This window comes from Podarcis pityusensis (genome assembly GCF_964106645.2).
Source record: "Podarcis pityusensis genome assembly, chromosome: 2".
NCBI lineage: Eukaryota > Metazoa > Chordata > Lepidosauria > Squamata > Lacertidae > Podarcis > Podarcis pityusensis.
In genome coordinates this window covers 10347992-10375523 of record NC_138029.1, presented here as the reverse complement: position 1 = coordinate 10375523, position 27532 = coordinate 10347992, and the positions used below count along the sequence as shown (strand labels likewise).

The following is a 27532-nucleotide window of genomic DNA, read 5'->3' as shown; positions in this document are numbered from 1 at the left end:
CGGAAGCGCTTCTAGCGGTTGCCCCGGAAGAGAAGGGAGAAGGGGGAGGGCTCAGCCCTGGTGGAGAGGCCGGAGGAGGCGACGGCGGGAGGCGGAGCTTGTGCCCTTTTCGCGCGGCTACTAGAGCGGAGTCTGGACTGTCGCCGGTGGAGAGAGCGACGGGCGGCGAGGGTCTCGAAGAATATTCCCGGCGACGGGGGGGGCGGGGGTGGGGCCTCGGGGTCGGGAGGGTCACAGACTGGAGGGGGTTGGGAGGTTGAGAGGAAGAAGATGCTGCTCTTCGTGGAGGTGAGTGAGGGAATGAGCGGGCGCGCGCGAGGCGGCGGCGGCGGGGGGGGGGGAGGTTGGCCCGTGTTGAGGCACGTGACCCTGAGGCGGCTCGCGCCCTCGCTGCGCGTGTGAGTGGGGGGGGGAGGGGGTTGGGACTGACACAGCAAATCTCTGCGCCTGACCCTCCCCTCTCCCTTTACATTGGGATAATCATCAACTGAGCTGAGGGAAGGTGGGGGCGGGGGGGGGTGCGAGGAGGAGGGGAGGTGCCCAGTACGCGCGCGCTTCCTCACTCCCTGATTCACACACCCCCCCGCGCCGCACGTGCGCGCTCTCGCTCTCACGCAGAGACCCCGGGCGCTCCATGCGGGCGCAGGAAGCACACGCTGCCGCCGGGCGGGTAATGTGGCGGCGGTGGGTGGGGTGGTCTCTTGCCTCGGTGGCTTAAGATGTGCATATGGGGCTTTAGGGTGGGTGGCTGGCTCGGATAGACGTCCCGAGGGGCGGCCCTGCTGCTTGGGGCGGGGGGGAGCCGGGTGGTGTGGGTGTGCCCCCCTCCCAAGGGCAGGCGTCGGAAGGAGCTGGAGGCCTTCGAGGCCGGCGGCGGTGCGTGCGCGTGTTGGGGGACTTTTAAGGCTCCCGAGAGCTGGAAGCGTGGCTCGGGAGGGTGAAGGCGAAGCAGGCCTCCGGGCCCAGCTGGCCTGTGCTGAGAAACGGAGCGGCCGCGTTTGTGCGTGTGTGTGAGAATGGGAGCTTTTTTTTTTTGTGCGTGGCTGGTTGCTTCGCGTGGAGGGGGTTGGGGAAAGCCCGGGTGAAGGGAGGCCTTGAAAGGCACTGCAATGACCTTTTGTAAAAGTTGCTCTGGTGGTGGTTGCGGCGTGGAACATGGCCGGGCACGTGTGAAGGTTACACATTGAGGCCCGCGCCGGGGAGGGAAGATACTACTAGAACTATTTCCTCACCAGCATATCCTCCTATCTTTTTTTTAAAAAAAAAAAAATAAAACCTGGAAGATTTCTTTTTTACTCCCTCCGCCCAAATAGCTCCCCCCCCAACCGCAGGCACATGGCATGAGTGCAAAATAATCAGCTGACTGCCTGGCTTTCTCTTTCTCTTGCCTAGCTAATGCTTTGAGTAGATTCCAGATTGTATTGTTCTTATTGTAGAAATGTTGCAACTTAGCAACTTGGCGCTGGCTTAACTGTGCCCATAAACAGCACGCTTTGAGTGGTGAAGAGGTGTAGTTTCTGGATCTGAAGGTGATTTTAACGAGATGGGTTTAATCGGTTTTCTTATTTGAAGAACTTAACACATGGTGATTATTGCAATAATATTGTTACTCGTAACTAAACAATATAGCTTTGTATCTTCTAGTACTGTGTAAATCTATTACTGTAGAAGGAAAAGTTTGTGAATAGGAGTTGTATGTAGCATATGGCTGTTTTCAAACAGTGCAAAGTCAAAATGGAGAATGACATTTTCAAATGCAATTACAATCTTTCTTGTGATAAGATAAGCAGTTACTTAGATTAAGAAAGCATAAAAGTGTTTCTCGTGTTAAATATTTATTTGGAGTCTTACTTGTAGATCAGTTTTATACATGCCTTGAATCCAGTGGGACTTTCTTCAGTGGGACTTACTAACAAGTAAATATGTATTAGAAGACAGCCTCAGGCACCCATTAAAATAATGCATGATGAAAGAGTGAATGCCTTAAATGCGTTTTCAGCAGAACCATTGACTTCTGACAAAGGTGTGTAATTAGAACCTATTTATAAGTCATACATTATAATTTTTTTTTATTTCAGCAACAGGCCTCATGAGCACTTAAAAGGTGGACTAATGTGGCTGTTCAGTAGTATAAAGGTTATTCAATATAGATTGACTTTAGGTAAAAAGGGTTTGTGACTCTTAGTGTTCCAAGGTGTGCAAAATGTCAGAAAATATATGGATTCACAGCACATTCCTATACATGTATAGTCATCGCATTACTCCTCAGTAAGTACATAAGGAATCACATTCATTTAGATGCAAACGTGATATGAAGGCCAGGGACTAATTAAGAAAACTTACCATAGAAATAAATAAGCACCTGCAGTAGTAGCCATTACACCTGGAGTGCTAGAATACTTTACCTATCTTAAAAACCAAAACCAAAATGGATATAAGCAGACCAGGAAGAAGAGTCTGTTCCTGTTTTAATTTCTTCTATTGGGAAAATGGTATGGCTGTTTGTAATGATTCGTCATTTGTTACTAATAAATTGATTTTCCCAAGCATGCAAGCTTATCACTTTATAAAATAACTGAAAATGCATGCTTTTAAGGATGCAATCCTATACACACTTATCTGAGAGCACTTACATCTGAGTAAACATGCCTAGGAATGTGCTGTAATTCATACAAAGAGAGCCAGTGTGGTGTAGTGGTTAAGAGTGATAGTCTTGTAATCTGGGGAACCGGGTTCGGGTCTCCGCTCCTCCACATGCAGCTGCTAGGTGACCTTGTGCTAGTCACACTTCTCTGAAGTCTCTCAGCCCCACTCACCTCACAGAGTGTTTGTTGTGGGGGAGGAAGGGAAAGGAGAATGTTAGCCGCTTTGAGACTCCTTAGGGTAGCGATAAAGCAGGATATCAAATCCAAACTCTTATAAATGTGTGCCTATGGTGAGCCTTTCATTTTTATTTTTATTTTAAACTTTGTTTATAATGATGAACCTAGCCCCCACAACAATGTTTGTGGTGCATTCTTACTGTTTTAGTCTGTTTTGTTCCACAACTGTGGAATGGGTAGTAGTTTGAACTTCAGTACAATTGGACGGCTCCCTTTAGTGCAGTGAAGCGTTTTTTTTTAACATCAGAGCCATTTCTGATCATTTGCAACAGAGCTGGTGCAAATGAGTTTGATTTCAAGTACAGTCGTACCTTGGAAGTCAAAATTGCATGTCCTCCTAGAACTCTGTTCCGCAAGTCCATTCGACTTAAATGTTCAGAAACCAAAGTGTGGCTTCTGCAGCCAATCGGAAGTCGCAGAAGCCCTGTTAGACATTCGGCTTCCAAAAATAGTTTGCAAACCAGAACAGTCACTTCTGGGTTTGCGGCGTTTCGGTGCCAGAACGTTCGGGAACTAAGCTGTTCCATAACCAAGGTACAACTGTGCATGTTACCAACATGCTATATTTTTGATAGCTATTTAACTTGTGTACCTTGTGCAAGATCTTATAGCTCACGGGTGGGGAACCTTTTTGATTTAGTGAACTAGAACTTTATCTCCTCTCTCTCCACAGGCCTACTTTTGCAGGTGGGTGGAGCCACCCACTTGTGTTGAGGTTGTCAGGCGATTTGATAGGTGTGCATTCTTCCTCACCTCTCAAGGTTGCCCTGTGGGATGTTAGGGGGAGGGGTTCTGCTTTAACAGCATTTTTCCTGCAGGGAATGTGTTGGTGAAGCAGCACCCAACTGAATTGTAGTCTGCTCAGCAACTGATGAGCAGTGTCTTCAGTCCTGCTCCATGCTGGGACCTGAGCAGGATTTAATCTCCCTTCCTCAGTTGATGATTGTGGATTAAATCCTGCTGCTTTGGCTGTGTATGCCAATTCTCAGCAGGGGAATTGATGTGTGCAGCCAATGCAGAATTGAACCCTGACCATCAGCTGATACCACCCACCAACAGCTGACTGAGAGGTGGAAGTAGGCTTGGGAAAATGGCCTTCTGGGCCAAATTTGACCTTGTGGGCAAAAGGTTGGTCTGTGAACTGGATGTTTCCAATTCCTGATTGGCTAATGACCATAGTGTTCATGGTTAAGTAAAAGAGTTCTAGGAGGACATGCAATTTTAAACATACTTGCTTGCAAATAATACTTAATTGCAGTGGATCATTCAAGAATGCAAGCTTTGAATTTCTTTTGATATTCCTGATTTTTCTTATTCAGCTAATCTTCATTTCTTTTTTCTTTATCAGTACCTTAGCCTCTATAATGACACCTCAAATCCAATCAATTGCCCATGTTGGTTTAAAGATGGCTGCAATTTTATTTACTTACGTATTAAAGTTTTGGCATCTTGTTATAACATGGAGATTGAACTGGGAAGTCAATTTAGTGCTGAACACAGTGCTAAGAGGTCACTATCTCTTTTTCTTCTCTGCCTCTTGCAGCTGTGCAACTTTCAAACTAGGTAAGCTTCATTGGGGAAAGAGGCTGAGAGGGGATTCTGTGTGGTCGTTTGGCAACCATACAAGCATCTCTTGATGCTTCCTCTTAACCTGGAAGTGATGGGGAATGCTTCCATAGTTGCTTAGCAACTGCATGCGTGTTTCCCCTTCTACTGCTTTGTTTGTATAATGCATACTAGCTCAGTTGGCATGAATGTGGCTGAAAAAAGTGCAGCTGTTACCACCACTCCTTGCTTTAAAGTGTTAGCTAAGACTGGGAAGCAAAATCATTCCCCCCTTCAATACTTCCACTGGGCTAGTGATAAATTGGATTTGGCCCATGGACTGTCAATTAGCAGGTTTTGATATTGAAGACCCTTCCATGCAGAGCTTGTCTGAGGCCCTGGGCAGGAGTCTTGTTATAATAAAGTTATAAACAACGCCCCCTACCCCTCCCCAGCCCCCTGAGGCCTGGGACAAGTGTACCTGGCTGGGCCCTCACTGCTACCATATTGGTTGCTTTCTCATGTTTATATTTTGTATCTCCTAATCTGATTCATTATAAATTAGGAGTGTTGAATAACAGATTCTCATTATATACATAATAATGCATCTCCTTTTCTTGGATGAGTTTAGTAAAGTATATGTTAAAATACTCAAAAGTGGTGCTATGGCATAGCTAACCTTTAAGTACAGTAACATGACTATTGAGTAACTTATTTGTTGGAGAAATAATAAACCTATGCTGAACAAAGGTAAAAAATCAAAGCAACAATACTACTTTGTTCCTGTTATCATAGTTCTAAAGCCAAAAATATTAGAGACTGGTGAATGAGTGATACCAACATAGAAATGTGTGATGGTTTGAATTTTTAGTGGAAACTGCATGACACATCAGACAGTGAAAGAAATGCACGGTATGCAGTCTTGATATTCATTTTATATGGCACCCTTTTGAATATTAACTGCATTGCAAAGTTAAGTCAGGCATGTGCAGAACGCAAAGTGGGTGTGGATGGGTGGGGAATGGCAGGTAACAACTAGTGCAAGAGCTTCATTTTGCCAGTGTTACTTTAGTGCTGCCCGTCTTGATCTTGTTTGGCAGAACTCTAATGATGATCTGTTCAGGGATGGACTGTGGATTGCAGGTGTTTAGTATATTTGTTACTAAACCCTCTGGGTTGGATCCAGAGAAAAGCATGCAGAAAGGGGATTGCAGAAGCTGACCTCTGCTTCCCCCAGAACTCCTCTGCTGAGTTCAGGGCTCTGTGTGTGTGGCTGAGGCGATCTCTGAAACCTGGGCCGTCACTAGGCAGGACACAAGCCTGCTAAGCCTTGTGGTCTGGTGCGTGGATTCTAATCCTGTGTTCCATGTAGCAAGGCTAGATCTGGTCACTTCACAAAACAATATTTCATGTCCAGCTATTACAATGCTAATATGCCTAAAAGGCATGGAAAAAGTTGCATTTGTATATGGTTTAGTCATAGAATTGTAGAGTTGGGAGGTTCTTCTAGTCCAACCACCTGCAGTGATGCAAAGGAGGAGGAAATTATTGAAATTTGTTAAGCATTGTAAACCAAGAAGCTGCTGCAGAGCTGTTACTGAAAAGTATTTACTGAATGACTTCCTTGTGTAACAAGTTTTGTAACTTCAACACTGTTTGACACTGGCACATGTAGGATTTTGCTGTTTGCTTTTACTGTTTTTGCTCAATCATGCTTTGGCAACAAGCAGTAGAAATAAGCGGTAACATACTGGTAACATGTACTGGATTTCAGCCTGAGCTAAGTCCTCATGTATGAAATGTAGACATTTAACGGAAGCAGGAAGTTGGTGCAGCAAGGCTTCATTCCTCCAAACTGTAGTTTGAATTTGCTCTCTGAGGATTATTGGTGCTTAGAAACGACTTTAATTGGCCTGCAAATGGCTTTGCAAGCCCTCAAAAGGCACCATTATTAGATTGTCATTCCAGTTATTCTAGAGAGTCTCCCAAACTTCTTATAACTTTGCAGGTATGTGAAAAGGTTGCCAGTCATTAAAAAATTGTGTAGTCTTGGTTGTTTCACTGGGAAGCTTGTGCATTATGTGCAATGCAATCTCACCTTTTAAAATAAGATTTTCCTGTTTTAATAGCTATATTGCAGTGCTTGTTGAAGGAATTTATATTTCATGATAGTGAAAGAATATGTATGTATGTAATTACCAACCAGCAATCACTACAGGACTTGAAGCTTTCAGCCTCTAGTGGCTTTGCGTTTTTTTCTTCAGCACTATTCTCGGAGAACACATTTCACATTATATGTGTAGAAACTGCTACAAAGAATATGCAAAACATTCAGAACTAAAACTTTTTTAAAAACCTTTGTCCTTGCTGCTCTCTCTCCCCCCCCCCCCCCCGCTTTTGCTGATCAAAGTTAGTTCCTTGGCGAAGCCTGATTTGGAGCTAAGTACACTTTAAAAAGCTGATGCAAACTTGGAGTGCTCGGAACAGGTGAAAGAAAATGTAATAAGAAAAGCAAAAAATCACAAATCTTATCAACTGCAGGAGGATGTGTTTTATGAGCCCTTTTGGACATGCCATTGTAAACTGAATATTGTGTGTATGTTATTCTTGCCCTCTCTCACACATACCTTTTGTGTGAAAGTTAATTCTCGCAATACTTCAGGCATCTATGATTGTGGAGAGGTGGAAACTTTAAAAACAGGTATGAGGGAGAGCTTGAGGTTACTCATCTCCATCTCCAATAGTTAATAAACACAACCTAACTTCAAGGCTACTCTAGAAGCTATAACCTTATTGGAACTTTTCACCTGCACGAAGAAAGCAATCCAGTTGCAATTCTTTGACAAAAGAGTAGTTTTTGCTGGGTCCTGTATTTTCTCAAAATGTATCTACAGATTCACTCCTATCTCCACCGATTTCTCAGTGTAGAAGTGAATGAGTCCTGCTCAAAAGCAGACCCAGTTCTATGCCTCTTTCCTTAACCATAATGTTCAGTAAGGGATGCCTGTGATGTGATAATCACATTGTGCACATCCCTGTCCCTGCTATATATCATTGGCTGTTATGGGAGCAGAATTAGGTTCAGCTCTGGCTGAGGTGTTATTTATTATATACTATAATGGAAATCAGAATACTCTTATGTCAGCTTTCCCCAGGGATGGGAAGGGAGGAAGGCAAGGTTTTAAGACTTTTTAAGTGTATCTTGTAAAGTTGTTATGACCTTGTATATTGTTTTGATTCCTTCTTAATATAACAGAACAACTACAGCAGTCTTCTTAATCTTCTGTCTTCCATATCTTGTTGGATAACAACTTCCATAGTCTCTGATTTGGTCATGCTGGCTTGGGCTAATGGGATTTGGAGTCCCAGCATCTGGAGGGTGGTAGGTTAGGGAAGCCTGATAATATGTTATGTATTATTATTATTTTTATGTTAGAATTTGTGCCTTTGGCATGCCTACTTTTATACATAGTTCTATTAAATTATTTATGACAATGGCGTGCAGGATCAGAGATCTAGTCGAAAATATAAGGAAGAAAAATAATGTGAATGGGAAGATGGGGTACCAGTTTCTGGTTGAGGCTTCTGTTTTAACCTTTGCATTTCTGTACTGTCACAAGTCTTCACTTCTGCTAATGAAGTAGAACAGTTTCCCATGACTATGCAGTTCTATGACACTGGATACATTGGGGGGAGGCGGAACTGATTGAGACTGGATTAAAACTGAATGTTATGACCTGTGATGTAAAAACCAGCTATGTTGGAGTGTACCTTACTCTTGAGAAAGAATCCTCTCAGTCACTCACTGTTTTACCCATGTCTCTGTTCTAAGCCTTTCGAACATGATCGGAGGAGCTAAAGCCAGTTCATGTTTTGGGAGACATAGGTGTTTAGTTCACAAAGCTATACTGATGTTTAGTTGTACTGTGATCTTGGTGGGGGCAAAATTATATATGTGGCAATCCATAATGCTTCCTTATGCCCTGTTTTTTTTCTGTTCTGTGGACAGGGTATGGTACTAAAGCCACTCCTTGATGCTAGAGAGACTCCAGAAGGCTAGACTCTGGAATTCAACTCCCTTATTCTCTGGCCTGTGCTTCTCTGTGGCAAGATGGTCAGTGCTTGTTCAGTATCATTATACTGTCTTAATAAAGAGCCGTATCTTCCTGTGTGTTGCTGCAGATTATATTTCTGTTGTTCAGGAGAGCCCATCTTCCAGAGAGCAGGTTCTTGAAGCTGGGGGAAAAGTTAAATTGCCAATGAGACAATATGTGGTTATAAGCCAGCCTGATCCTTTGAAACATGCAGACAACTGAATACCTGGAAGCTCCTCATAATATTTTTGGTTTCTGACTTGAGAGTTCTTGGACTTCATAGTTTTTTAAACTTACAGATAGAGAGGGTGCGTTATTGAAAAACTGTCTGTGGGTTACACTGATGTTGGGTACATATTTTGAATGTTGGTGTTTGCAATGAGGTGCTGTTAAAGCAATGAAAATATACTTATCCATAGGATGAATTACTCCATGGGAGACTGCATAGTTCTTATCAAATTTGGCACCTACTAAGAAAACGAGAAGAGCCTGCTGGATCAGGCCAATGGCCCATCTAGTTCAGCATCCTTTTCTCGCAGTGGCTGAACAGTTGCCCTTGGGAAACCCAACGAGCAGGATTTGAGCACAAGTGCGCTCTCCCCTCCTGTGGTTTCCAGCTCTCCAAATCAAGGGTGTGGCACCTCCTGCCCAGGGGCCAAACCTGACCCACCAGGCCATTTTGGATAAGCCACACCCACCTACCTGATGTCAGGTATGGGGCGAGTAAGGGTAGAGCTTCAAATGAACAATTGGGAGCTTAAGGTGGACATCTGATTCTCCCCTTGCTGGAGCATTATGATGTCTGATGACTCATGTAAAAAGTCCGTTGCACAGCACTTCTGAAGTTCTTGACAGCCAGCTGTTTATCAGGTGCATGGGAACTGCAATGCAAGGGGCTTTGCCAGCCCTGCACTTAGCAAAGCTCTGAGCATTGGGCTTGCAAAGCTGCCTTCTGCAGGGATTGATTGTGCAACCAAGTTCCCCATGGGGATTTGGTCAGGCAGGGGTGAACTCATTGCCCACGGTGATAGGTGATAATTTCAACCTTGCTTTCCGCAGGGATTAGCTGTGCAATTGAGTTTCCATGGGGAGCTGGGTTGTACAGCTGATCTAGCAGCATCTCTCTCTGCCCCACATCTTACATACATGAGGTATGTTTGTGGGGTTTGCAGAAAATTGGGGGCCACATTGAGTTCTGTGGCAGGCCAAATCTGGCTGGAGGTTCCCACCCTTGCTTTAAGAGCCTAGCAGTGGTCTAGCCTTATAGGGAGGGGTTCCCAAAAGACAAGTGTGTCCAAACTGCAGGAAACATTTCATTCTAATGGTACCTCTTACAGAATGGAACATGGTTTTGGCCCTCACTAAGGAATGTATTTATCAAACCTAAAACCTCATATAGTGGTTTTATTTTGGGGGGGGTACAATCTGCAGTAAATACCAGCATGCAGACTCAAAGAAGTTATTGCGGTGGTAGTAGGAGATAAAAAGTGCTTACCAAGGGACTGTGGGGCAGGGTGAATGGGGGGGGGGGATGGTGCTTTCATATTTTCACAGCGGTTTACAAGAATCTAAGAAAGCCATACTGTTACACTGGGTTCCTTCACCCCATGGAATTGCTTAGAAATTGTGGGAAATTTATATCCCCTAATTACTCCATTATCTGCCCCACTGAGTTTTCACACTAGTCTTAACTAGTTTGTAATACGGCCACAGCCCACTTCTTTTTAAATGGGAGATGGATCTCCAAAGCTTAACAGAAGAAATATTCCTGACCTTTTAAGTCTTGTTATTTGCTAATACACATCTTCTGTTTTCTCAGCAGGTAACATCGAAAGGTGCCAGCTTAAATCCTAATGCAAAAGTATGGCAGGAAAGCATGCAAGGAAACTCTGAAGCTGCACCAGCAACTAATGGCACTGAGCAATCATGGCAAGAGACAGCAGCTGTGCCGGGAAATAGTACAGAGGGTAAGATGTCAAGACCATACTTCTAAATATGAACAATGGCTTAATCCCTTGCTTAGCTAGGATTGTGGTTATAGTGTGACTCTAAATCCAGCAGTAAGAAGCAACCAGTTCTTTTGTCCTTGAAAGCACAGTAGCTGCTTCTGGGTGCTGGTTGTCTGTAACAGAAGGCATTACTTCAGCTTCACAAGAGGCAGCTGGTTTGCTTGGATTAGGAGTGGGGAACATGTGGCTCTCCAGATGTTGTTTGACTTTAACTCCCATCAGCCCCAGCCAGCATGACTAGTGGCTAGGGATGATGGAACTAGCATCTGGAGAGCCGTGGGTTCTCCAGCCCTGGCTTAGATAGAAATATATGTGAATTTGTGAGGAAGTGTGTTGAAGATATTCACATGGTTAGTACTCTGGAATGGGAGTGTTTCTAAAAAGTTACAAAGGCCCAATGATGACCCAAGTATCGCGCTAAGAGGGAAGCAAGTTGCTAAATGTACAGAAATGAATCTCTTTCTCACTTTGCCTTTTTCTGTTCCCTTTGTTTTCTTTTCTCACCTTTTCCTTGAGCTTTTTTCATCATTTCTGAACTTTAGTGAACATGTGACCCTGTGAACAAAAAGTTTGAAAGCTGAGGGCCGTATACAACCCAAGCTGATTGAATTATTCCTTAGATCATGTGCGTGGTAAACACATTGGCAAAATAACGCCTACACAATTTAAGAATGGTGAAAATCTAGGCAGAATTGTGATATTTAAGATTATGCACAGCTTGAAAATTATTTGCATTTAAGAAGAACTTGGTTCTGAATTCTTATGGCACCAGCCACTTTTAGTGCTTTCCCACATATTTCTAGTGGAAATAGATTTTTTGAAATGTAAGTAGACATTCCTAGGATTTTTAAGCATGTGCAGTTTACATGTAATGTCACAATGCCTCTAGTTGTGTGGCCTCTAGTTCTTGGTGGCGAGAAGTGTGAAATGTAGCCCATCATCCCTTGCATATTTGAAGTTTAGGGAAATGTAGAATTACTGGAATAAATTCTACCTATGGGAGATTCTCTGCTGCAAGTAGTTGCTGTTTTCAAGGGAGAAGCAAGGTTGCTGTTAACCTTGTTTTGCTTGATTGTTCTGTTGCCTGTTAAATTCATACTTTAATGAACAATTGTTTTAGGTTTCAGTTTCCTGCTAATGCAGCAGGTTCTGGAGCAAACAATATCTGCTAAGGAATTCATTTTCTTAGGAAAGGTAGTTCAGATAGACCAGAGAAGGTGGGTAGGGAAAACTGCTGTCTTTATAGAGTTTGCTTTAGTAGCTTCAAAATCTCTATTTTCCAGACTTTCTATTCCAAATTTTTCCTTTCTTCGTGTGCTGCATGAAGGGGCACATACAGCTCCAACATACAAACCAGTCTTTCCCCTTAATATTCCTCACCCCATGTGCTTGTCTTTTCTCCCTCCTTTCCTGAATTCCCACATTGCTGCTTAAACCTGTCAAGAACATGGGCATTTAGAAAGAAAGCCGTTTGAAGGGAAACTACTGTTGGTATTGTCCCCTGGGTTGCCCTTATAAACAGCTCTCTTAGTAAAAGCTTGATATTTATTTGCAGGTGTCATCCATTCATTGTTACTAGGAAATCATAGGAAACTTAGGAAATAAAAAATGTCACCTAGAAAATTTTCTACATCACTGTAACACACATGAGCATGTTTCACACACAGTTTTCTGCTTTCCCAGAAACATGTTGAGTATTAAAACTGGTTATTTTAATCTTGGCTATTGGCAGTTGTGATCACTTCTTAGATAAGAACTCAACCAGTTACTTAAGTACAGTATGTTTTGTAACCTCATCAGCAGTTCAAAGCTGTTCTTATATATAAAATAAGCATGTAATACTTATTAAATAAGGGACGCGGGTGGCGCTGTGGTCTAAACCACAGAGCCTAGGGCTTGCCGATCAGAAGGTCAGCGGTTCGAATCTCCGTGACGGGGTGAGCTCCCATTGTTCGGTCCTAGCTCCTGCCCACCTAGCAGTTCGAAAGCATGTCAAAGTGCAAGTAGAGGGCAGGAAGGTAAATGGTGTTTCCATGCGCTGCTCTGGTTCGCCAGAAGCGGCTTAGTCATGCTGGCCATATTACCCAGAAGCTGTCTGCTGATGAACGCTGGCTCCCTCAGCCTATAGAGCGAGATGAGTGCGCAACCCCAGAGTTGTCCGCAACTGGACCTAACTTTCAGGGGTACCTTTACCTTTACCTTTTACTTATTAAATAATGTACTTTGAATCCACGATTAGTATTTGTGTGTGGGGGGGGAGGGACTTCTAAATTCAGCCTTCTCCATTAATCCAAAGTTGACTGAAACTGGATAAAGGGAGCAAATAATATATAAAAGGCCCTGCATACTCAGTGTTTGTGTGTACAGGTGTATAAAACTACATTGTTTGTAATGGTAACATTGATGGTTGCCAGGAGTTGGTTTTTGTTGGCGTTTGTAAGCTCCTTTGTGAAGGAAATGTCTAAAAAAGTGGGATACAATAAGAATGGAAGGAAATGCATTTTCATTGCTTGCAACCTGAGCTTTTTCCCCATTTATGGCTTTTGTACTTGTGCCAGGTAATGCTGAGGTTGCAGATGATGGTGCTAAGCGGTATGACACAATGTATTCATCTTGTGAAACATCAAACAGCTCAGGTGTTGAGGAATCCGCGGCTAATGGAATGGTCTTGACACATGAAGAACTTGGATACCAACTCTATGATGTTTCTGGTAAGCTTCCAGTCTACTTTGCGAGAGCCCCTAAATATAGGTACCTCCCTGTTTTTCTGGATATTCAAATTGTATGTTTTACCCTTTGCATCAGCAATATCCATTACATATATTCTGTGTTAAAGTCCATTCACGTGTACTTCATGGGGATTATCAGCAAAACTCAGATTTAGAATAGTGACATGGTTTATTTGTTTCCTTCCACACAATGCACACACATGCTTGTTGTTAAAGATGCAGGATGGTCTGACAATCCCTTGAATTTCTAGAACCCTCGGGTTTTGTATGACTTTTAAAACTTCCAGTAGGGTTGTGAAAGAGCATCTTGGAAGACAACGTTTGGAGGTAGTACAGTGGGGTATATTCTGAGAGTGAGATCAAAGAACTACTGACAGTGGCACTTAGGAAAAAGCTTCAGAGAGCCTGGAAGGGAAGCAACAGGTGATGTACTGTTTCAGGGGAAAATAAAACAACCTTTCTAAAAGTGTCATGCAATGTTATAGTCTTTGTCAGTGACCTTGTAGACTTGCCTGGTGTCTTCAGAAAGTATTGACTCCTCTCCTTGGATTGAATTTGAAAGATCATGTTTATAGACATATACAGTTGACGCTAGTATTTTTTTTACATAGTAAACCCTTATGAAGATGGTGCTTTCCCCACCCCACCCTGGTTGCTTACAGTCCTTAGGCAAGATAGTCACACTGCAGTAAAATTTGCTACCATAAATGACACTGCATTTTGAATGAAGCACATATAAACCAGTTTCTTCATTCAGATGTGGCCATGAACTTTCCTTTGTGTACCTGGCAGTGTGTAATATTTCAAATGAGGGGTGGTGGGGATTAAGTCACAGGACATTAAGTTCTGACTGGGAAGGAAATGATGCTCCATGTATGCTTTTCCTTCCCATGAGATGTCTGTGCTGTATGTAACGTGTAATAACAAGGAGCAGGCATCATGCATATGTTCAGGGCACTGTTTCTTTTCACAGACTGGGATGGGGGAAAAGATGGGAGTTCTGCATCTTTGAAACTACCCAAAAGAGAAAATTGACTTATCAAATCCCAAGATGGCAGTTTTCACCCTCATAGTAAATAGTTGGATGTTTTATCAACTTCTTCAGGGTAAAGATGTGCCACAAATTACTGTATGTTTTGCACCTTCCTTTGTGTCATAATGGTCTTATACCTTTCCAGGCAGTCTCCTTTATATCATTTAAAAGCTGAATGAGCTGAGACCAGAATCAGTTTGAACTCACAGTTGGATTCAGATTAACCATAGCTTGTCATCCATAGCCCTCTAACATGTCTCTATTGTGAGGCTACTAATAGCTACCTTTCCTCAGTTACAATATTCATGTTAACTTGAAATGAAAAGAAACTCTTAATTTTATGCCACCTTTTAAACCATGGTGCCCGGTCGATCAGGCAGTGAATTTTTTCTAAACCAGAAAGCTGTTGTTTTCGCACTCATCATCCCTGTTTCTTTGGTTGTGTCACAAGTGACTTAATTGGACATGTTTAGGGTAGGTGAAATAGTAAAATCTTTTGTGGGTTAGAAGGCCTGACTTCATAAGTCCAGTATAAGCTTTGAAATGTTTCTGCTTGCTGAGGTGCGAAGGAGCTATAAACAGATTGTGCCATTAATAAAGCAATCCAGGAATCTCTGTTTAGAGCAGAAATATCAGAATGGATTTTCCAACGTGCTAGATCATCGTAATAAAACCACTTAATAACAATAAATTTATATTTTGTTGTTCTACTAAAAGTACCTGTTGCAGTGCTGGGGTACCTCCAGCCTCCCATTTGGTCAAGCCATGCCCAGCTGCCATCATACGGCGTCAGGTGTGGGGCAGGTCATGACATTTGGTGCTTTGTGGGCTGTACCTTGGTCCACACATTTGATTTCATCTAATTCTTAGTTATTCAATGGGTGGCCTGCCACACAGGAGGTTGGGAAGATAATGATCTGCCAGTTTATCACTTCTGGCCTAGAGCTATGTGCAACATAATGGTAAAAACATATTGTCAGATGCTGTGTGGTGGTTGCTCGTGAGTAACCAGGCAGGACTCCGACCTGTCTTTTACAGGTTTTTTTTGTGCAAATTATTTACAGTGCAGATACACAAGTTTCATGTCTGTCTTAGTCACTTGCAGAATCCGGGAGTGGCCTCTTCTGGCTTTTCCCCCAACATAAGAACGTAGACACTCCAAATCTCTGCCTCCCCTCTTTGCGTTTCACCCCTCTGCGCAAGCTGGGCGACGGAAGTGGTATGCATTCACCTGGCCAGCCCGGCTAGGTGAGGCACTGGTGCTCTTAGCAGCATCTTCAAGCCCTTTCCGAACTTGGCTGGCCCCTTCCCTCTCTTCTCCATTGGAGGTGTGGCTTTTCTCCTCGCTGGAAGAGGAACTGCTCGTCAGAAGCTTAGGAGGCTCTCTGTATCCCAAGCGCCCCCCTGCCTCCCTCCCCTGTTCCGATGGCAGTCCCCTGACACATATAAACAATGAAAAGTATATACAAGAATACTGTACATTTCTAAGCTCAGTAACAAGACATAATATAGCCAATACCTTAAAGCAAAACTTGTATCATATATCAGATAAGAAGGATGGCAGTTCTTAAACCTGCACTTCTGCCCCCCTCCTCTGTACGTTGGGTATTTTGTTTTTTGTTTGGTTTGTTTTTTAAAAAAGAAAAAATATTAGTAATTCACTCTCGAATACATTTTTTTCAGATGAAGGCAGCCCCGTCATTTCTCCGGAAGACTTGAAAGAATGTTTGAAGAAACAATTGGAGTTCTGTTTCTCACGGTATTGAACTCTAATGTATTGGTAAATGTAACTAGGGCTAGATATGGGCTCTTGCCATGGTGTACTCCATTTGTTTGTGGGAGTTCAACTTCCATTGGCTCCAGCCAGCATGGAGTCCAACAGTAACTGGAGGGCAGTTTACCTTTGCTTTAAGGACTCTTATGTAAGTGGTTAATTAAAAAAAAAAAAGCAAAGGTTTCCTCTTGAATCCTCCTGTTAATATTTGGCACAATGCTATTGTGACAGAACGAGGTTAGCATTGTGCCTCCTGACCCAGTCAAGATTCTGAAATTCTTACTGTAAAAAAGAAATGCAAGTCACTTTTTAAAGTTTTTGTTTGCTTGTTGAAATATTTTCCTTTCTCCTTTGGGTTTTAGTGCTGTTTTTGTAGCGATTTTATATTGCTCCCTGATAGTTTTTGTGCTTGTCTAGTTTTCTATTACTTCAGGGTTGCATCCAACAAAGTCCTCCCATTAGAGCAAGGACCTCTGTCTGTTCAGTGAACCTGCATCTTTCCTTCTTTCTCCATGTGCCCCCTGCTCCCCCAAGATACGCTCCAGAAGGTTGGGGAAACCTCGGAACAGATTTTGAGGGGTGGCGTGGGAGGGTCCAGGGGCGGAGGAGAGAGGAAGTCCAGTGAGGAGCTGGACATTCTTGCAATAACAGGACATCTTTGCTGGATGCAACTTACTGTTGTTTTGTATTTTTTATTGATATTGTGAACTGCCCAAAGGTGAAGTAGGTTGGATATAAATGTCTATAGATCAGTAGGTAGCTACTCCTGACAGTTCAGCATTCACTAACCAGGCCAAAACCATAAGGCAGGTGTTTCTTTGTAGTAATAGGCAACACGTATTGGTAATACTGTATCAATATTTAGAACAAATAGGTAAAAGGATGTTATGTTGCTGCTTTCATAATGTGTATGATTCCATCCTGTGATCTTGGTATATCTCTGTTACATGAATGTGTACAGTATAGTCCTACACAAAAACATTGTATCTTTTTAAAAGTTTCTATTTTTTCTTACTGTTTGGAAGTGTTTGATATATCTGTCCCTATGATAAGCCACACTGATTTCTGGGTATCATTTTACAAAGATGCTTATTTATTTATTTCTAGTGAGAATCTATCCAAGGATCTTTACTTGATGTCTCAAATGGACAGTGATCAGTTTATTCCAATATGGACAATCGCCAACATGGAAGGAATTAAGAAACTGACAACTAATATGGATCTAATTGTGGAAGTACTAAGATGTATGTCAAACTCTTTTCGTAGCTGTATTTTTAGATGCATTTACCCCTGGATAAATAGGTGCATTTCTGTATCTGAGAAACATATGTCTGCACCTAAGTCACTTGTTGCTGTTTTTAACTGCCTTCCACTCCCTTGAAGTGAAACTGCACTGTTTGATTTGGGACTGCTTTGGTGCCCTTCCTATACATAAACCTATTATGTTTGAGCTATGTGTAACTGAAGGGAAATAATTACCTTCCGCTTTCATGCCCCAGGGTGAGGTTCACTGTAGCTTCAGTGAGTGTCTCCTTCTGCAGTGGGGCTCATTCTCATGTTAACTTTTCTCTCCTCAGAGGTCTGAAGGGCCTTGAGCAAATTTTCATGTTATGGAGGCTGGTGAGAGGTGAAGGAGAATTGCAAGTCCTGTGGCATAAGTGCATTGTGGAAGTGAGAACATCACTGGATGTTGCCCATAGATTTGTTGCAGTGGGTTTTTCTGGAGTAATTCCTACTTTGGTTTCTGCTTCCTCTGGTTGAAACTTCTTTACCAAAAAGGGGAAAGATTAACATGAGAATGAGCAGAGCTTGTGGGCACTGAGAATCAAGTGAATTGAGTTACCCATTTCAGGATTTAAGTTGAAAATAGGGCGAAAGGGTTCATGTATGTCGTTCTTAGGGTCTTGTTGTGTTGTATCTGTTTCTGGCAGTTTAAAAGCTATTCTTTAGCTACTACTTCTTTTTAAATTCAGCTACTCCTATAGTCCAAGTGGATGAACGAGGAGAAAAAGTTAGGCCAAACCACAAACGATGCATTATTATTCTCCGTGAGATTCCTGAAACAACACCTGTAGAGGTAAGAACATTCAAGCATTCCATTGATATAACAAGTTGGAAAAAAGTACCATTCTGCAGGGAAACTCATCTGGGTAGAAAGGACCAGATTCAGCTGGCTTGGTGCACTTGCAGAAGTCAGCACAAGGGCTCATTGTAGCACAATGGGGTTTTCCCCTCTCCTCCGCTTGCACCACCTTCAAATCCATTCTTTGAGGTGTGAGGAGATTGTCCTGATGGAAAGATCTCCTTAGCACGGCGTTGAGTTCCACCCACAGCAGCCAATCACCTCTCAGGATTAAAGATATTTTAAGATGTCAATCCTGCAGAAAGCTTTCCTTTTCCCATTGAGAACTTAGAATGATGTGCATTGTTGTAAGGCAATACTCTCTAAGGCATTATTCTTGGTTAATCGCAATAACTCCCTCCAGGCTATCGGGGAGATTTGGAATATTTGGTAGCGATCATTTCCGCTTTTGTAAAGCATAACTGAGTAGCATTTGCCATACCTATACTAAATGCACCTTAACAATGGCATTTTAAAAAATGGAGAAGTTGTTTTTTTAGTTGTGAAATATTAGTTCACAATAGCTGAGGATATGGATATTTGTTTTGGAACAAGGTTGCTTTGTTTTGCAGGAAGCCTATTTGACTTAGGAGATCACATGGTGGCTTTACAGATTGTTAGCAATCTTGTTTGGAAGTTGAAGTAAAGTAATGTTTCTTATTGTGATTGCTAAATGCACTGTTCCACATTTATGTAAGCGGAGTACAGGTCATTGCTAATGTAGGTAACAGTGCTTCACTGAACTTAAGCATTTTGTACTCCAGTAGGAATTCAAAATGTTTAAAAATAAAGATGATAAACATAGTTCTGCATATATATTAATTCACTCTCTTTGACTTTTTTCATAGATGGTACAATGTCCCAGTTGATAATATGTCACAAAAACCTATACAGCAATTGTAATTTACTGAAATAGTCTTTTTTTTTTTCCCCTCCAGGAGGTAAAGGCACTGTTTAAAAATGAAAGCTGCCCCAAAGTGATAAGTTGTGAATTTGCTCACAATAACAACTGGTACGTTACATTCCAGTCAGACACTGATGCACAGCAGGTAAGAAAATCATGTGGTGGCCAACATTTTACACTGCTATTATATTCTGTCCTCTGCTAGCGGGTGAGGGCAGCCAAGAACAGTTATAAACCTATGTCTCTCAAAGCAATCATGTAAACGCAGCCAGAAGTTGAGAAGTGGGGAGAGAACTTTAAAAGACTGAAGGCAGCTAAGGACACACAACTGATTAACATTGCCTCCATTACCTGAGGGGTGTGGGTGGCATAGCAGAATGGGCATATCCCAGCTGTTCCAGGGGTGTATTTGCTGCTTTGATATGGGTAGGAGCTCAAGAGGCACATTACCTTCCAGGCAACTTTACTGAGGCCACATGCCAATGGTGAGTGGCAGCAAAGGAGGGTGGAGCAACAAATCAAATGCAACCATTGTAGAGTAGGCTGGTTTCTAGATACACTCTCACACTCTGTCCTTCATCAAAGCAAATAAGAGGCATTATCAGGAGGTCTAGGACATATTCCAGCCTGGCAAAAGCACACAGGCTAGTGAAGATTGTGTGGGAAGAGTTCTGAGGGCTAGAGGCAAAGGTTTGGAGGACTGCCACCAGACCAGCCACCCCAGCTTTAATGTAACACTTTATGTGGCAAAGCTCCTAACTGTTCCTCAAGTAACCTCCGTAAAAGGAGCCAGATTGTTTTTCTTTCTTTTTAGTTCAGTTTGTATTTATGCAGATAGTTCCATAAGCTTTCCAATATCTCTGAAGTGTAATTCTGTCAAAGTGAGTCTCTCAGTGAATGTTTTTGTATCTGTACAGGCATTTAAATATTTACGGGAAGAAGTTAAAACCTTTCAGGGCAAGCCAATAATGGTAAGTTGCCTCAAGTATTCTCGGATCTTAAGTTATATTTCAGTATTTAAATGATTGGCTCAGCACTGTGGTTTTAATACCAGTTTGGTGTAAGTGTAATGTTTCTCTCCAAATTGATTTATTTTAATCCTGGTTTAAAGCAAGGGTCAGGAACCAGCGGGATCCTGATCTTTCTCTCGTCTCCACTCCCCCGCCTCCCACAACCAAGAAGGCCAACTTTTAACATTGGGATGGGACTGATAGGGAACTTCCTAGTGCAGCTGATCCCAGCTGATTGTTGTTTTTTGTAGGCTCTCTTCAGGGGACAACAGTCAGCTGATTGTCACTGCTTGCAGAGAGCTGTGTGCTGCACTTTGTCAGGGCTTCGATCAGCTGATAGCCAGGCCTTCAAAGTGTCTTGCAGAAGGCTTTGCAGGCACCTTTGATTGTCTGTGCCTGCAGCCCACTTTTGGCCAAGTCACAACTACTTGCAGCATACATGACATTGTATATGATGGTCAGGTGTAGGGCAAGTGGTTATGGCTTGAACAGAGGTTGCCCACCCCTGGTTTCAAGCATGGTTAGCATTACTGGAGTTGACTACAGTTAAGTCTAATCAGGATTGCATTGCGGACATGGTTTTGAGGCACTTTTTAGTCTTATTCATAGTGCCAACCGAACCGAACAACATTAAACTATGGCCAAAGCAAACCATGAAAGTGGGAGACGAGCGGGTAGCACATCCTTGATGTGGGGGAGAGTCTGCTTCAAGCGGTGCTTTGCAAAGCTGCAAAGAGCATTTTGACAGGTGCACAATCCCACCTTCTGGTGAATCATGCTAATCCTGGTCAATCATGCTTCTCATTCCAGCATTAGTGGAACTGCTTGCTCTTGCTAGCATACCTACTAAGCAGATCTGTCTCAATAATATTGAATGACAGTGTTAGATTAAATAGTCAGTTTTAATTGTTGCGATATTTTTGAAGGAAGGCTTATATTGGGTATTTGAAATATAGAACTTCATCCCAGAAGCAAACCAAATTGTAAACTTTGTTGAAAGTGCATTTTTAGCAATTTGTAAAATCTAGTTCTGCAGGCTAACTTGATAGATGAAGGAAGTAGTACAAATAATTGTGGCTTCCTCTTTTCTTTTACTCTGATACAGACCTTTTAATGGCCTTGTCACCATGTATAGTAAATGTGCTGTGGTTTCATCTTCCTTTTACAGGCCAGGATAAAAGCCATCAACACATTTTTTGCCAAGAATGGTTACCGGGTAGTGGATTCCAGTGTGTATGTTCAGCCTGTTCAAACACAAGCACAGTTTGCCTCACCACTATTTATGCAGCCTGTATATAGTCCTCAGCAGTACTCCATCTACAGTATTGTGCCTCAGTCATGGTCTCCAAACCCTGCACCTTATTTTGAAACACCACTGGTAAGTTTATGCTTAAGTCTCATGTGTGAGTCACCTGGGTTTATCTTTCTTCGGTGGCTGAAGAACACTGTTATGTCATTAAATACCACTTGAGTATTTTTAAAAATAGTCTTTAAGCATTTTCAGTACTAAATACAGATAAACTGTCTTATTCAAAATTGCTGAGTGGTTTTAAAGGCCTGCTTGAAAAACCATGATATTCTGCAATGGAATAACAATAATAAATTTGAGCCTTCTCTAGCTATGAACTAGAATTAGTGGGTTTAATAATGTTCAGCATTCTACTAGTTGCTCTGGAAGTAAGCTGCTGAGGATTCGAGGCCTTTACACACAGACCTTTTAATTTTAAACTAGTGATAGATAATCACTGCAGAAATTCACACCTACAACCACTGGGATATGGGGTTTGGAGAGATGTTGAAGAAGCCCCGCTATGCAAGATTATCCTCAGCAAGCCCTGTCTTTGAAACTCTGGGGATTCTTGCTGTTAATATAGAGAAACCCCACATTGGTTCTCTCCTTCTCTCCTTGCTTGAGCTAACATGTCCCCATTTTCCTGCCTTCTTATGAGAGCCCTGACTTTCTAGCTTTTACATACTCTAAGGAGAACATCCCCACTCAGTATAGCATTACCTCGCCACAGCTGAGTATTCTGGTAAAAGGGGAAATGTATACAGTTGGTGGAAATGTAGAGGTAGGGAAGCATACTTAACTTGGTTTTGAGTATATTGTTGTGGTCCTCAGTTTTCTAGTTAAAGAACCTTTGTTTTCAGTGGGATGAGTCCTCTATGCTACCTCTTGATATATACTTTGTGTCTGCTGCAGGCTCCATTTCCTAACGGTGGATTTGTGAATGGCTTCAATTCACCAGGATCGTACAAGACAAATGCTGCTGGATTAAGTATAGCTCGCCCATTCCATAGAAACCGGTAAGAAAACTGGCCACACTCTTTTTGGGAGTCCTATGACTGCATCTGTCTTGTTAGCCATTCTTTTAATCAATGCAGATTTCTCCCTTCTGTCAGTTTAGCCATTCGGAGACAGATTCCGGTTCAGAGAATTTTCAGTTCCAAGCTAGAATTTGCTTCCTCTGTTTCTAGGATTAGCTGGGAAACAGCTTCATAAATTTATATTTGCTATAGCTCACCACTCTTGGGTGTAGTTCGCAATAAGATTTGCTGCTGCTGTTGTGATATGCATGGGCCATGGGACACTTACTGCTTCTTGGCTACAAGCATGTCTCCACCCCTGTACTGAAGGCAATGATGGGTTGTGAAGGGAGGAAGAAACCACAGATTTTTACCATGCTTGCTGTGCTCAGGAGAAGCTGCTTTCACAGCAGCTCCACAAGGTGTGAGACCAGCAGCAGGGAGAAAGTAGGGAACTTTCAGACACCCTTGCCCACTCCTGTTTGAACTAAGCAGAATTTAACCCCCACTGTTCAGCAGTGATTATATCCTGCTGCCTTAGGTGCACAGCCAATGCAAAATTTAATACTTAATCAGTGGCATCAGCTGATGGGCATGTGGATGTGGTTTAGGGGAACAGGCTATGTGGGCCAAATTGGACCCCTTGCAGGCCAAAATTTGCCTGTGAGCCAGAGGTTCCCCACCCTTGCATTGCAGGCTCATTCTTCCGTTGTATTGAAGTGTTTATCAGTGACACACTTAAAGGAATGCTCTCTGCAGTTGGGTGTGCAGTGGAGGAAGGTGTAGTGCAGTTGTACAGTACAGCATCTCAGTGACCAGTTCATTTCAAGCTACTTCTGTTAGAACCGACATATTGTCTCCACCTCTGTAATTCATTTACCAAATTAGACTCTGTTCTGATGCAGCTGTAAAGATTTGAGTGTAGATATGCTCATTCATAAAAGAAGAAAAAATCCAGTAAATGGGAGCAACTCGTAATTACTGAAAATGTTAGTGTGCTAGGTTAACACAGTCATTGCTTTCTGTGAGATTTCATTTGCAAACAGCCTTTGTACACATTTGGGGAGGCCAAAGTTCAGGGTCGTCAGACATTATCACTAACAGAAGTTGGACTATGATACGGTAGTTTCAGCAACAACGGGACCTGTGGTACTGTTGCTTTAATTTTAACTGAAACTCAATAAAATTTGGTTTCTGCATGCACTTGGCTTTCTAAAGCCTTTAATAAGACAGGTTGAGACATTTTGGTATGGACTGAGTTTTAGATGCCACCAGCATGTGGAACCTACTTTCTATGGAATTGCTTATACTAAGTGAAAAGCTGGGGAAAATGTAGAAGATGCTGAGACGTCCTCTTTATGATTATCTTGGGTCCAAGTAACTTGATAAGCACTTCCCATGGAACAGTTTCACTTGTGCACATAAAATTTTTGGTGTGCACTGTCAGGTTTCAGATGCAAACTTCCTACATTAATGTGTTTAGGAAAGGTTGTTTTAAAAGGAAAAACTTTCAGTTTAATGTAGCTTTGCATCAAGTGGGTAGTCCACCTCAAAGCATATTATGGTAAATATCTTTCATATCCTAATTTATAGTTGCCATAGCTTGGAGATTGACTAGAAAGTTTCAGAGTCTTATGTTTTTAATTTAAACCAGAAGATGTTCTGGTTTAGGCAGTATGAATGTGTATCTGTCTTTTCCAGCTGTTTTAATATTATTACATGACTATATAGTAAGCTTTTAAAGCTTGGTTTCAGAGCCGTACAAAATTATCTAACCACATTGGAAAGTGATTTTCTCCTTACAAAAGTATTTTTGTCAGTGGGCATACATTTTAGGAAAACAAATATCTTGGCCTGCCTTAACTATGCCACGCCCCTCCCCCCCCAGCTGAACAAAATATTTCTAATCTTTGAGAATATCCTTTAGGATTAAATCACACCACAGCTTTGGAGATACATATGCCTTTGAGTAATACTTCTTGACAGATCAGACGGTTGTGCGTTTTTTATTTTATGGCAGCATTGAGAATGAGATGTGGATTCTGAGTATCAGCCCTGTGATGACAAATATTGCACATGAGAGAAAATGGGCCTTACAATCAAAGTCTGAGCATCTCTTAATATTCTTATACTTTTCTCTCCTGCTGTTTTCTTTCTTTGGCCTTTCTTTCTCTTGCTTAGGCTAAGAATGTGTGCCCTTCTCAATGACAGCTAAGATTATGAGATCTGAGGGCTGGCTCACACTTTGAAACCTGGTTTTTCTATTTAACCGTACTGTGTCTTGGTCATAGCATTATTCTGGAATTTGTAAACTGTTCATTTGGTTATTACTAGTGTGATTTGTATTGTACTACACTGCAATTCTTCAGTTTCCTATAAGGAGTCATTTCTCAAAAAAAAACTATAGAAGTCTCTACATTTAGGTCTTAAAGCATTCTGGACCCTCTTGGCAGTTTTTGTTTATGTCCTATGATGACTTTGATAACCTTCTTGAAATGGGAATGAATGGATTAGCTGATTCCAGTTACTGCAAAAAGAAGAAGTAGTTACCAACTGGTTTCTAAATATATTTCAGACTTTTGCAAACTCATTTGTGACATTTGAAGTTGGGTCAAGAAAGAGTTTTTCCATTAAGGATTAGATTTATTAATACTGTGATACTAAATTGATGGCTGTACACCCCCTCCACTCACAACAGACAGAATAGTTTAGCAGGGTGTGTTCTGCTCAAACCCACCTTACAGTGTTTCCAGCTAATGCTGAGTAAGTCTATTTAGGACCACCACCACCCCCAAATATATTTGAGTGTTTTCAAAGAAACTACTTGCACCTTGATCCCCTAGTGGCAAAGGATTTCTTGGAGTTATTTGCCTCTTCCTCACAGAGATGTGATTCTTTATTGGGACATGATAATAAATAATAAATTTATAAATAATTTTTTATTTATACCCCACCCTTCCCGGTTCAGAAAACCGGGCTCAGGGCAGCTAACAACAAATTTAAAACACTTAATTGTAATACAACATAGAAGCAGCATAAAATACAGTATAAAAATATACAGTAAAAATACAGTGTAACAATAAAATTTAAAGTTCAAAAATCAGTTTGGGGGAAATCCATCCAATAAACATTAGATAGTCACCAGGGCTAGCTGGCTGAATTAGTCCTACTTGAGCCAGCAAGGAGGCCAGGGGAGAATTGGCTGTGGGGTCCCAGACCAGGTAATCGTCATAAAAGGGGAGGGGGAGGAAAGAGAAAGGAAATAAAAGATCAGGCTGAATTCAAATTAAAGGCCAAGTGGAATATCTCTGCCTTACAGGCCCGGCGAAAGGAGGTTAAATCCTATAGGGCCCTAGTCTCATGGGACAGAGCATTCCACCAGGTCGGAGCCGTCACTGAAAAGGCCCTGGCCCTGGTAGAGGATAGTCTGACTTCCTTAGGGCCCAGGACCTCTAAACTATGGTTATTCATGGACATTAAGGTCTTCTGTGGGGCATACCAGGAGAGGCGGTCCTGTAAATGCGAGGGCCCTAAGCCACAAAGGGCTTTAAAGCTCAAAACCAGCACTGTGAACCATGAGCCTATACTCCACCGGGAGCCATTGCAACTGGTAAAGCACTAGGTGAATATGCTCCCATGGCAGGGACCCCGTGAGGAGCCTCGCTGCAGCATTCTGCACCTGCTGGAGTTTCTGGGACAGTTTCAAGGGCAGCCCCGTGTAGAGCAAATTACAGTAGTAAAGCCTGGAGGTGACCGTTGCATGGATCACTGTGGCCAGATCAGGGCGGAAAAGGGAAGGGACCAACTGCTTAATGCGGCGAAGATGGAAAAATGTCGTCTTAGCTGTTGCTGTAACCTGCGCCTCCATGGAAAGGGAGGCATCAAGGATTACACCTAAACTCTTAATGGAAGGCACTGGCACTAATTGGGCCCCCGGAAGAGAAGGGAGTTGGTCCCTCATCCCCATGCCATCCCGACCCAGTCAGAGGACCTCTGTCTTTGAAGGATTTAGTTTCAGTCGGCTCCCACGAAACCATCCAGCCAAAGTCTTCAAGCATCTGGTCAGTGTGTGTGGGGCTGAGTCGGTGTTGCCATCCATCAGCAGATAGAGCTGAGTGTCATCAGCATATTGGTGACAACCCAGCCCAGAGCTCCGGACAGTCTGGGCAAGGGGGCACATAAAGATGTTAAAAAGCATTGGGGAGAGCATTGGGTGGTAATTGGATAGATCTAAAGGATCTAATGAAGTTTTGTTGAAGAGCTGACACACCACTGCTTCCTTCAGCTCCCTTGGGAATGTCCCCATGAAAATAATAATGACTGCATATGGGGACCTTATTTTACAAGCTGTAAGCTTAGTGTTGACTGGGTACCACATCCATACAGGGAGTCAATGCAAACTGAGTGGTTTTGGTTTTTTTAAAGGGGGAAGTAATGATCTGTTTTAACATGATTAATTGCACCCCATAAAAGAAAAATTATGGAGACCCTTATTTTGCCCTATATTTTAATCTCGGAATAGGCGAGGACAAAGGAAATGGAGGCATGCTCGTTTGAAGGTAGGAAATGAGTGGTTGGATTTTGAGCTGAACCTGAAAATGGATTAGAGTGATTATATAGATACACAACTTGACAGGCACAAAAAACCAAGCTGATTAAAAAAACAGCCTTGTTTTTGCTTTCGAACATTGTATTCTGTCAATTCACAGTTGCGATGCTGGTGGCCAATGTAGATTTGTATTGTTATTAGGAAAACATACTACTAGGCTTCCTTAGTTCTTAATGTGTTGGTGGCCAGTTTAGTTTGTTGACAGGAGCACCTTTTTGTACTGTTGGGTTAATTTATGTCCACATATTTTACATATCCAGCGTGAAGCCTCATTTCCGATTGTCAAGTAGTTCTGAACATTCTGCTGAAGTAACATCCGCAGTCAGTGCTGTGTCCGTAGGAGATGGACAACTGCACAGAGCCAGCTCAAGGAACTTCCAAACGGAACGGCAAGCAAACTCATTGTCAGGACACCAAGATCAAAGCTATTCACCGAAGGATTCTTCTGTTACACAGATAGAGCAAAATGGTGATTATGGCATGAGCCGAGGCAGGTAAGGAATACATCATTTAC

General features: G+C 42.4%; 1 protein-coding gene across 7 annotated transcripts in view; it reads left to right on the top strand.

The window, feature by feature from the left end:
- The first annotated feature begins 185 nt into the window (after positions 1–185).
- The window catches only part of LARP4 (La ribonucleoprotein 4), a 37033-nt gene continuing 9686 nt past the window's right edge, over positions 186–27532 (top strand). Inside the window, exons 1-12 of one of the 7 annotated variants that reach the window (XM_080994531.1) lie at positions 186–288; positions 8437–8541; positions 10344–10488; positions 13089–13241; positions 15976–16051; positions 17174–17310; positions 18040–18143; positions 19127–19237; positions 20010–20063; positions 21271–21480; positions 22306–22409; positions 27279–27512. In XM_080994531.1, coding sequence (XP_080850657.1) covers positions 8539–8541; positions 10344–10488; positions 13089–13241; positions 15976–16051; positions 17174–17310; positions 18040–18143; positions 19127–19237; positions 20010–20063; positions 21271–21480; positions 22306–22409; positions 27279–27512 — 1331 coding nt within the window. In that variant the 5' untranslated portion in view covers positions 186–288; positions 8437–8538. Of the gene's footprint in view, positions 289–543; positions 671–8436; positions 8542–10340; positions 10489–13088; positions 13242–15975; positions 16052–17173; positions 17311–18039; positions 18144–19126; positions 19238–20009; positions 20064–21270; positions 21481–22305; positions 22410–27278; positions 27513–27532 lie in introns of those variants that run through there. The other 6 variants (XM_080994529.1, XM_080994532.1, XM_080994530.1 and 3 more) reach the window with 6 other exon arrangements.